General features: G+C 33.0%; 1 protein-coding gene across 1 annotated transcript; it reads left to right on the forward strand.

Moving 5' to 3' along the window:
* The first annotated feature begins 4,873 nt into the window (after positions 1-4,873).
* On the forward strand, positions 4,874-7,668 carry LOC131634009 (uncharacterized). Its single transcript, XM_058904677.1, has 4 exons — positions 4,874-5,045; positions 5,139-5,221; positions 5,321-5,411; positions 7,399-7,668. The coding sequence occupies exons 1-4, from the start codon at positions 4,993-4,995 to the stop codon at positions 7,427-7,429; spliced, it is 258 nt and encodes an 85-aa protein (XP_058760660.1). The 5' UTR covers positions 4,874-4,992; the 3' UTR covers positions 7,430-7,668.
* The last annotated feature ends 1,773 nt before the right edge of the window (positions 7,669-9,441 follow it).

Raw genomic sequence — 9,441 nt, forward strand, 5'->3', positions numbered from 1 at the left:
CAGCTTTCTCTGCAGCAGCCTGTTGGTTCCAGGGATGATTTATCTGCTTATGCTTCATGGCCTGAGGGCAGGCCAGATCCTGAGGAGGGGATGGCTGATGCTGATGAGGATACTTCTGATGAGGAGTAGTTTTGTTTTACTGTTTTATTTTTATTGTTTTTAGTTTTATGTTAGAACAATTTTTAGTTACTTTGTTTTTAATGTTTATAATTTTGTTCCATCCTTTTGGATGAGGTACTTTGAAAGGCTAAGTTTACGCCTATGGATAGTTAACATCGTTTGGTGTGGTTTTTATTTTATATAAGTTCAGTTTATTTTATTTTTGCATTTATTTATTTTTAAGTAGTTTTATTTTATTTTAGTGTTTATATTTTAGAAATAATGGTTTTGATAAGTTGTCCTGATGATTAATTAGCTGGAACACGAATTTTTGTTGCCACGATGAATTTGGATGATGCAACACAATTTGAGTGGTGATGATATAAGTTGAAAACTGTACGCGCAAGGTACATCCTTTATCGTTTTATTTATCAAGTACCTTTGATTCTGATGCTTTTAATTGTACAAATTAGTTGTCATTAATTTCTGTGGATAAAATTAGTTCAATTGTGAATCACTTTAGCCTAGCTGTAGTTGTGAGGAGACTTTCCACTGTGTATATATATAAATTGTGCTGGATACCAGCAATGTGCGTTTTAACTCGTTTTTATTATGATTAATCTTGCATTATTATTAAATTGTGTTAAGCATGAAAGTGATCAAGGCGTTTTGTTCTGCACTATGAGAAAAACTTCCAATCCAAATGTAACCTACCCGGTGAGTGTGTGAGTTTTTGCTAACCACTTTGAGCCGTTTGCCAAGATTCTTATCGGTTAAGCTTATGTTGTATATAGATCTCTATACCGATTTTTGATAGAATCTTGATGACTTTCTTTTCTTTCTACCTTGAACTGTTTCCATTTGATATGGTAAGGATTGATTCCTTTTTGCCTTAGAATAGGGAGCATTCTTAGTGATGTCTTGGTAATATACAAGTTGGGGAGAATAAAATAAAGGTGTACATTGGTGAGGATAAATCAAAAGATAGTGCTCAAGGGGTATATATATTTATGTATATAATAAAGAAAAAAAATATATGAAATAAAAAAAAAAAAGAAAGAATGAAAAGAATTTTGTGACCCTTGAGCAAGTAATGAATAATGTGGTGAACTTGGTTGTTTAGGTTGTGAAAATTGAATTTGAATGCTCTCTTAGGTTTTGACACTTTCGATTCAATGGCCGTGAGATATGACACTTCCTTGTTAACCAAGCCAAGCTACAACCCGAAAGTCCTTAGTGATTCATGCTTATACACTTTTTATATGTCTTGTGCTTAGATGAGTTTATAATTAATTCGGTATGTTTGCGTCATTGTCTGGTGAGTGTTAGGATCCTCCATTTTTGTTCTCTCAGTAGAGAAATATGTAGGTGTGATTCATTCTTGAACTTCTTTTGCTTTGTGGAATTTCTGACATAGAATTTGTATATAGGATTAGCATTGTTATCATGGTACTTTGATGAAAACTGGTAAGGATTGATCTTTGTGTACTTTTGGAATTTGAACCATTCAATTGTTCTTGTTTCTACCTTGTTGTTTCATTTGTGATATTTTGTGTTCCCGGTAATTTATCATTGTTTTGTTTGAGGACAAACAAGAGTTTAAGTTGGGGAGAGTTGTTAGGTGCCAAATTGTGTTTATATTTAGTTTAATTAATGGCACCTTTCGACCGTTTTTATCGGATATTCGTACAATTCCTTGAAGTTTTAGATAATTATTTATAGTTTATAATATTAAGCTTTCATTTTATGTTAATATGTGTTTTAGTTATGATTTTGTAGGTTTTAGCCAATTTTGGGGAAGTTTGGAGCTTGTTTTGGCCTTGATTGAAGAGTGATGGGCAGAGGTTAGCGCGCGTCGCGCGGAGATGTGGGCGCGTCGCGCCCTGGGCAAGATATTTTGGAGCTTCAAAGCAGAGAGTTGCGCGCGTCACGCGCATGGGCGGTTTAAATTTCTTAAGTGTATTGGCGCGAAGCGCGCTGGAGGGCGCGACGCGCCCTGGACAGAAAATGGTTTTACTATATAAAGAGTAATTCTGATTTTTGGAAGGGACTTGACATTTTTCTTAAGAGCTCATAAACCCTAATCACTGTAGCAAACTAAGAGTTGAAGATTGGAAGCTTTGATCGTCGATTAATCGCCTTTGATGCTTGTTGATATTCATCCTTCACTTCTTGAGCAAGCTACCATTCTCATGGATAGCTAAACCCCTTTTGTATCAAGATAAGATGTAATCTTCCTAGCCTTTTGTATGTTTTTCTTGTGAATATATGTGTATGAACAAGTGATGATCAATATAGATGGTTTAGTTTGTTTATTAAAGCTTTTTCTTTGGTATAAATGTTTGAGACATCAATGTTTGTATCTAGACCTAACTCATCATCTTTCAAACTATAAATTGCAGACATGGATTTAGAGTTTGATGTTTACTAAGTATCGGTTTTTAAAACGTTATTTGTATTGTTCAAACGGTGGAGAAATCGTCGGTTAAACAATACGGTAAATCTAGCTATATCGTTGCGGACACGGACGATATAGGTGTCGATACGTAATTATATTGATCGTTAGCAAGTTCATAAGCATATATTTATAAGGAAACATACAAATTTAGGTCGATAAAATTGAATCTTGATACATTTTCTTTAACTTAGAACTTTCATTACTTTACTCTTTGCTACTAAAAGTGTTGAATGATCTTTTGCAAACCCAAACTTAAAGTAACATTAACTCACGACAAAATAGGCTATAGAACGGCGGTGATATCGCAATAATCCCTGTGGATACGATATAAACGAAAAGTACACCACAATACTCTTTCAACACTTACTGCATGATCCGACCTCTTACATTCTATTACCTTTTCTTGTGGCCAGTGTGATCTTAAATATTAAACTAATTCACTATGAGGTAAACCACACCCTCTCCCTAGAAAACACAATTTGGGACAATTGTCTAAAGCTGACGTGGTCATGATCTGGTCATTGGCCAACAAAAATGAGACAAACTAGGTCAGTGTAGTGATCCATCACATGATGGAGATCAAAATAAAGGGACCAACGTGGGTACTATATGATCACTTAGTATCAAAAGTCTTGGAGCATTTTTTACTTTAATGTTGAGGATGAGGAATCCGTGGATAACTCCGTAGGAATAGGAAATGTCGCGGTAGGCCTAATTAGAGTTGAGATCAATGAAAGAGTGCAATCTCAAAAGTCTCTTGGAGCTAGAAGACCATTTCAATGGCGTCAAGCTCATCAACAAGCATCCCATCAAGCAATCCCTTCAAATCTGGAAGATTTTGATTTTGATATCCCTTAGTCTTTTTCATCCAATGCTCTCATCAAAGACATTCTAAACGAGCAGAAAAGGGACATCCAAAAGATCACCTATCTGGCTAGGAAGCTTGCTCATATTCAAGTGCCACTAAGGTTGTTCACTGATGATGAGGACTCAGAGTAGTTTTCACCCTTTTGCTTGTTAGTTGCCTGTTATATTGTTTTCCTTTTGTACTTGAATTTTCTTTTTTAATTAATGAAGTATTTTTTGATAGTTTTTTAATGCTTAAGCATGCTTTGGTGATCTATGTGCTTAAATTCCTGCCATATATGTTTACCGTTTTCCCACATTTTTTATAATACCAAAGGGAGATAAGTATACTCTCAAGGGAAGTAGGGTACACTTTAATCTATCACCTTTATTTTCTTGTTTTGTCCATCTCCTTGGAAGATAAGTTGCATCATAAAAAATGGGAAGAATGTGGGTCTATGTGTTTACATGTATGACACATGCAACAATCTATTTGTTTTTGGTGATGACAACACTCTATGACGTCTTCATCAAAAGTGTTGATCAAGTCCATCAAGTTTTTAACATGACAAATTCTATGTGGTGAAGTCGTCATTTGATGCGGTGATCAAGTTATGATTCTTGGAGATCAAGATATCAAAGCTCATCTTTGAAAGACAACACCTAATGTTAAATGGTGTTCAGTGAAGTTAGTGAAGACCTATAATCAAGTTGTGTGTCTGATGAAGGTGTTTATCAAGAAGAGTTATCTCAAGTCTCATCAAGGAGAAGATTCAAGATTCAAGTGAAGTGCTAAAGTCAAAGATAATGTAGCAAGGAACCAAAAGCTTCAAATTTGTGAAAGAGAGAAAGTGTGAAAGTTCATCGTGTCTGTGTCGAGTGATCTGTGTCTGTAAAGGTATAAGACTAGCTCTTGATTTTACTAAGGCAAATCCCCCCACACACACTCAAATGATCGGAAAGCCTCTCTTATTTTGTTAAATCAACAAAAAATGTTCTGATGGCTAGCTAATGGGTTAGAGACTCATTTTAATCATTTATAAGAGTTTTTTTACATGACATAATTATTAGTCCATTAAAATTAATCAATTATCAACTCTGCAATCATAATAATCAATTATTAAATCTCTTAATCGATATTCATCCGATCATATGTTTTACAAAATCTCAACTATCTTTAATTGAATATAATTTTGATACTCAACCCCTTTCTAGATCATTCAATTTCTATATTCTCCCTAAATATAAAGTATAATCAATTCTACCTTATTACAAGTAATCATATTAGAGTTAGAATGAATTTTAGGCATATGCATGTAAGAAATTGACTGAGTACCACTACTATTATTTATGGTGCTATCAAATAAAAGAGTAATCTATTTCTTTTTAATTATTTTTCTCATTTATAAAAATATTTTTATTTAATTCATTTTTAAAATCTAATAGTATAATATAGATTCATCAATAATATTTTAGTTATTTTTTTACAAAGAGAGAAGAAAGCCACCGCTGTTTTTCATTGTATCGGGAAAAACCACCTCGCATCAACAACTCTCGATCTCGATCTCGATCTCGATCACACCAAACCCATGGCGCCGCCGCCGCAGTCGTCGTCGTCGTCGCCGTTCGATCCTTTCAACCAGTAATATTTGCTCTTCCATTCATCAATTGTTCATTTTTCTTATTCATCTCTATGATTAACTTTTTCACGTTTTCTCTTTCTTAACTGCTACAGAGAACCTGTTATAAGAAAGAAGAACAATGGAGCTCCTATCAAGTTCCTTTTGCCTCTCATATATGCCCCTGTTCTTCCTCTAAGTTTGTTTCTTCATTTTTATACCCTTTCATTCAAATATTTATTGTTTATTCATTCATTAATTGATTTCTGTTTTTATTTTTTTATATTTATAATTTCAGTTCGTTTGTCGCTGCGGAGTAAACCTGTTTTGAGAGATCGTTTGTTTACTGCTGTGTTGGTTGGGGCTTTTGTTCATGGAGGCTATCTGGTGTATCCTTTTTCTGTAAATTCTATTTGATTGTGATATTTCTATGATTCAATGGTATAGTATGGTTGCATAAGAATTTTGCATGTGCTTTTCTTGGTAGTTTAGTTTTGCTGAAGATGTTGTGATGTTAGTGTAACTTGATTTTGGTCATTGCATGCTTGAGATTATTGAATAGAGTATAGAAACTGATATTTAGAGTTTTTTTTTTTTTTGTAGGATTTCGAAATATGTTTGTAGATTTGAGGATAGTTTGGGGGGCATAGTATTTTAGTTTAAATGATTCTAACATTGTTTGATTGTGTAAATGCACTAAATTGAATGACTCAATGAAGTGTTTATAGCATATGCGGTTATCATACAAGTGTTTATGTTTAAGCTATAAAGTCAAACTGTTTTTTATAGAATTTATAAACAATTTTCATAGCTATATTAGAGAGCTTATGTTCATAATCTAAAAACTATCATAAATTGTTTTCGTAACCTCTCTTAACAGTCTTACAGGTAGTGCTCATGCCGCTCTAATAAGTTAATCCAATTAGGTCTTACCCTAATCTTTTGCATTTTGGGATTTTGAGTGGCTGTTTTTTGTTTACTAACTAGAGTTTGAATTGCTTCTCTGAGCCTACTAGAGGTTGGACATGTTATACTTGTTAACTTTTGCTTTGTTGGTTTTTGCGAGTAGACAGTGAAAGGGGAAATAACATGATAGGGCTCTGATCTGACCTCATCTTATTTGGTCAGTGTCAATGCTAGGCACCAAAAGTAGGAGCACCCATCCCATAATATTTTTGAGACACCTAAAGGCCCATTTGTTCTGAGAAAATATTTTCTACTTTTATTTTGCATTTATCTTGTCACTTTGTTTCTTGTTTTCAAAGTTTTCTTGTAGCACATGATGAACAAAAAACAGAATAATATTTTACAGTTTGTCATACTAAACTTTGAAAATGGAAAACAAAGGGAAAGCCAGGTAGTACTTTTGTAATCGAAAATGAATACAGGAAATAAAGTCAAGAAATAAGTGCAAACTGATCAGGTACTAAAATTCTGGTGTGGGGAGTAGTTTTTCTGATGTTAAACTGGATTCACTATATTCAATGAAGCATTAACTTTAGTCTAAAGTTGGTTGTTAAGAAGGGGCTTAGAATCACAGCTTATGTATCTTTCTTTGAATTCCTTCACAAAATAATTTTATATGTTAACTAGATATCACAAACCCCACTTAGTGGGATAAGGCTTGGTTGTTGTTGTTGTTTACTAGATATTACTAACAATGACTGATGTTTATTGATTTTCGATACGGTTGTTTCCAGTTTCAATTAATCTTCATTCATTACGGTTATAATGCTATAATTATTCTTTAGAGGAGTTAGTTGAAGGGTTAAGATCAGTTAGGGTGTTAAGGATTTTGATATTCAGGACTGCTAACTAGTCCATTAGTATTGTAAAAAGGGAATACTCCAACCAATGATGGACAAATAAAGTGGTTAGTTTGGCATTTTCACTTTTATGCATTACTCATACATTGCCCTTTACTTGAAGTCAAAGTCATGATATTATTTATGTAGACAGAAGTAGTTGGAGTTCAAGATCAGTTTATGAATGTTGAAATTATCATTGCCACAACTAACCCTAAATGAGTTATGACAGTAATTAGGGCATATGCAAGCCAGAGTGATACTAAAAGATGCTCATTCTTCATTAATTTTTGGATTTTGAAAGGTAACAAACTGTAGAATACAATAACTAATAAATGGCTAGATATACACGTAGAAAGCATTTCATTTCCCACTCACATGTTGTCTAGTCTTGTCAAATTTATATCTATATTTCCTTTCCGAGTTCTATAACAAGAAATAAATTTCATAAATTGTAAGTTGCTAACTCAGAATTTTGACCTTGTAATTGGCCAAATTCATGAGTCCATCGACTTGTTTTTTAGTCAATCTATATTTTCTTATCATGTTTCTCCTTAATAGCAATACCCAGAACGGATTTGTATGATGCTGAAAGCAAATGATTATGCAGAGCATGTATCAGGCGTTAGATCAGTAATTTTTACATCACAACCTCAGGTCCTCAATAAATTATTTGACTGGTAACACCTTATATAGATCAAATACTATCATGTAAGGATTTTTTGTCCAATTCTTTTGGGAGATTTTGTGTGCCATGTACTATATGAATTTGAGAATTGCATCTTGTATTGCGGATTTAGCTTCTAGTTGAATAATTGTGAAATTTGGAGTCTGTTCTTAATCTCCTCCCGGTGTTAAAATGTGAGCTAAGTAATCCTATTTTTGTCACCTGATATAAATGCTGTATTTGCTCAGGCGAGTCTTATCAGTTTGACACTGACTTTTGTATTATATGGTCTTATAGGATTCAGAACTTTGATACAAAAAAATGTGAATTCAGAGCATCAATATCCAACTTATCTGTATTTTATTCATGAATAGAAGGAAATAATCCACTAAAGTGCTAAATATATCAGTGATGCAGGATTTGGTGTTTCGTGTTTTTATTTTACATGACAAAATAGATGAGTAGTTATGCCTATTTGCAAACAAACTCGGTTGGTATCTAGACTTCAGTTACAAACTAGTTGGAGTGAAACTACCTTTAGCATTTAGTAGTTCAGTGCCCATTACACAAATTACTGTTGTAAACTTGTGTTTTTTCATAGAAAGACTTGCAAAAATAGTATTTCATAAATGGAATCAACCATACTGATGCTGAAATAATATTTATTTGGATAGGGAAGTTTAGAAGGAAAGGAAAAGGAAGCGAGGAAGAACTTTTTCATTTTAAATGAACTTTTTTACTATTTGTTTGGATGGAGAAGTTTAGAAGAAAAGGAAAAGAAAATGAGGAAGAATTTTTTATTTTATTTTAAAATTATTTTTAAATAGGGGTATAAAGTGAAATATTCTCACCTGACCCTATACTCCATCTGTAAAATGGAGATTTTATCCTGTCACCCCAACTCATACCTGACACTCCCTCAATTGCAGTGTTTTTATCATAATACCATTTGTTTTTTGATGTTTTTAAAAATATTGTTTATTTCCTAGATTTCATAATACCCTTTGTTTTTTGATGTTTTTAAAAATATTGTTTATTTCCTAGATTTTTGGGAAATAATTGAGTTTTTACCGGATTTTTAGGGAATTTCTTGAATTTTTAATGATTTTTTCAAAAAACTATGATTTCATCGGATTTAAAAAAAAATCAATCAGTGTTAATTTTATCATATGATAGAGTATTCTTTGTTTTGATGTTTTTGTCAATTTGAGTGTATGTGTTATAGTTTGTTTGTGCATTTTTAATTTGCTTATTATTCAAATATATGTGTGCTTGTATCTCTTTTGCAACTTAAAGTGTATTGTATTCGCACATGCTATTTAGAAATGTACCATTAAGAGGAAACTGAAGAGGGCCGGGAGAAGTTTAAGGAAGAAATCAAGGCCGAGATAAAAGCAAGTGAAGCTCGAGTCCTGGCTCAAGTGGAATATGTGAAAGGTGTTGTTGAACATCTTGGTAGTTCCATTTTTATTTTTCCTCTTGATCCTTCATAGCTTGATCTAGAGTTTATTTGTGCAACTTAAGATCCTATAATAGCCGCCCTCCTACTGACGTTGCAACTAACTTATCCTGATTTTCTTTTTCTTTCAATGCATGTCATATCATAACATTTGCATTTTGGTTTATTATTGTCATTTTGGATTGACTGACTGTTTTGTGATATTGACTCTATGTTTTGATTATGTATCGTGTGACAAGTTTTAGTCATGTATTTTGTGGTATCTCTCTGATTCTAAAATGCTATCTTTATCTTGATCATTTTGCTTAAATTGCATTGTGTGCGGTAATTGGTATTATATGCAATTATTGTGGTGTATGTTTAGTTCCCTAGTGTGACGTTTCTATTTTAGGATTTCATATTATCATGGTCTTAGGTGTTGCATTTTTTCCTCCTTCTCTGTTCTATATTTGATATTTGTTAAAGGGGAAGAAGTTATTGAGATATTA

This window comes from Vicia villosa, linkage group LG1, assembly GCF_029867415.1.
Source record: "Vicia villosa cultivar HV-30 ecotype Madison, WI linkage group LG1, Vvil1.0, whole genome shotgun sequence".
Taxonomy (NCBI): domain Eukaryota; kingdom Viridiplantae; phylum Streptophyta; class Magnoliopsida; order Fabales; family Fabaceae; genus Vicia; species Vicia villosa.

Bases quoted from the DNA above. Each gene is read 5' to 3' on its own strand.
- LOC131634009 (XM_058904677.1), top strand. From the start codon at position 4,993: ATGGCGCCGCCGCCGCAGTCGTCGTCGTCGTCGCCGTTCGATCCTTTC. The intron at 5,046-5,138 runs GTAATATTTGCT...TAACTGCTACAG, and splicing joins CCGTTCGATCCTTTCAACCA to AGAACCTGTTATAAGAAAGA. The intron at 5,412-7,398 runs GTATCCTTTTTC...AGCAATACCCAG, and splicing joins GTTCATGGAGGCTATCTGGT to AACGGATTTGTATGATGCTG.